This window comes from Medicago truncatula, chromosome 2 (assembly GCF_003473485.1).
Source record: "Medicago truncatula cultivar Jemalong A17 chromosome 2, MtrunA17r5.0-ANR, whole genome shotgun sequence".
Lineage (NCBI taxonomy): Eukaryota > Viridiplantae > Streptophyta > Magnoliopsida > Fabales > Fabaceae > Medicago > Medicago truncatula.
The window spans coordinates 40,349,619-40,351,280 of record NC_053043.1 but is presented as its reverse complement, the minus strand read 5'-3'; the positions used below and the strand labels follow the sequence as shown (position 1 = coordinate 40,351,280).

General features: G+C 29.5%; 1 protein-coding gene across 1 annotated transcript; it reads left to right on the top strand.

Moving 5' to 3' along the window:
- Positions 1 to 588: 588 nt before the first annotated feature.
- LOC11410869 (nuclear transcription factor Y subunit C-1) lies at positions 589 to 1,171 on the top strand. The gene has a single exon (XM_003596486.4). It carries the CDS (start codon positions 664 to 666, stop codon positions 1,021 to 1,023), a length of 360 nt encoding a protein of 119 aa, XP_003596534.1. The 5' UTR covers positions 589 to 663; the 3' UTR covers positions 1,024 to 1,171.
- The last annotated feature ends 491 nt before the right edge of the window (positions 1,172 to 1,662 follow it).

Below are 1,662 nucleotides of genomic sequence, written 5' to 3'. Positions count from 1 at the left end.
CAACAAATTATACTTATCTTTTTCAACGATACCAACAATATAATAAATATAATATCTCTCGAAAAAGTATAATAAATATACTCTAATTTTTTTAACTTTTTAAATGACACCAACAAAATAACACTATTATGATTAAATTTGCTTAAAATTATAATTAGAAGAAGAAAAAATCAACCTAAAATGAACTCATTTCTTTATATACAGCATAGATACTTCGCTACAAAAATTAAAATTCTCAATAAACAAATTGTCTTGCACTCTTTTTAATTACTTCATGATTCCAAATATTTCTTAACAAAAGCAACAAATCAAGCTTTGAGTCCGCTTTGAGTCATCAACTCCAATAACTACTTGAATAAGAGTGAAAGCTCAATAAACAAATTGTCTTGCACTCTTATTGAATATTCGATAAGAGTGTAGGAGTCAACAAGTCAAATTTTTATTTTGACACAGTCAACAAGTCTAATAAAAAAATACACACATATTAATTTATTCATTTCTAATAATCTCAAATTCTCAATTAGCCGGCAAAAGCAGGCATAGCCGGCAATGTAAAAAGAGTGAAAGCTTCAACTTAATCGCTATTTATTAATTTGTTTATATATAACACTGAAATTAAGACTCATAATCCAACTCAAAAACAGAGAAAAATAAAGAAACAATATGAGACAAGCAGGTGCATATTCAGGTATACTAAATGGTGGCATAGGAAGAACAGGTCCACATTCATTACCATTAGCAAGAATAAAGAAGATAATGAAGAATTCTAGTGAAGACGTGAAAATGATATCAGGTGTAGCTCCAATTGTTTTCTCAAAAGCTTGTGAACTTTTCATTGAAGAACTTACAAGAAGGTCTTGGATTATGGCTATTGATGCTAAAAGAAGAACTTTGAATAAAGAAGATGTTGCTTCTGCTGTTATAGCTACTGATATTTTTGATTTTTTGATCACTTTGGTTTCTAATTCTGATTCCACTGATGATACCACTGTCATGCAAATGGAAACTATGAATTCTTCTTAATTAGGGTTTATGCTGCAACATATATAATGTAACATCGTCACTTCTAATTCAGCTGAACGAAGGTGTGTTCAGTTTTCGATGTGTGTCGTTCGAAATTGATAGATGTGTGTTTACATTTAATAAATATATTTTTTCAAATTATTATCAATGTTGCAGTGTCATATTCGGTGTATGTGTATATGTTTCTTTCATAGCTAGTATTTTAGTTCCATTATCTAGTTATATAAATTAATCCCCTCAAGGAACAAGTTACTATGTAGTAAGTTATTAACGTACTATATGTATGTATTTATTTGCATGTGTTTATTTGTTTGATGTGCAACATTTAGCTGAAATGAGGCAGTCAGGCAGACCCACACTTTCAATTATAATAAGGAAGGAGAAGAAGTCATAATCCATAATAAATGTTCACTGTCCCAAAAAAATCTATTTTTTTTGGTGGTCGAAATTTGAACCCCAAACTTTGCATAATATTATGCATTGTCCCTATCAATTGAGCTAAGCTCATGAGAAAGAAAAAAGAAACTCTTATTTGACAAACACTCTAGCTAACTTCAACATTTGAGTGTCTTTAACAAAAAATATAACAAGTAAATGAAGTAGATGGGAGGAAAATGAAGAAGAAATAAATTAGGGTAG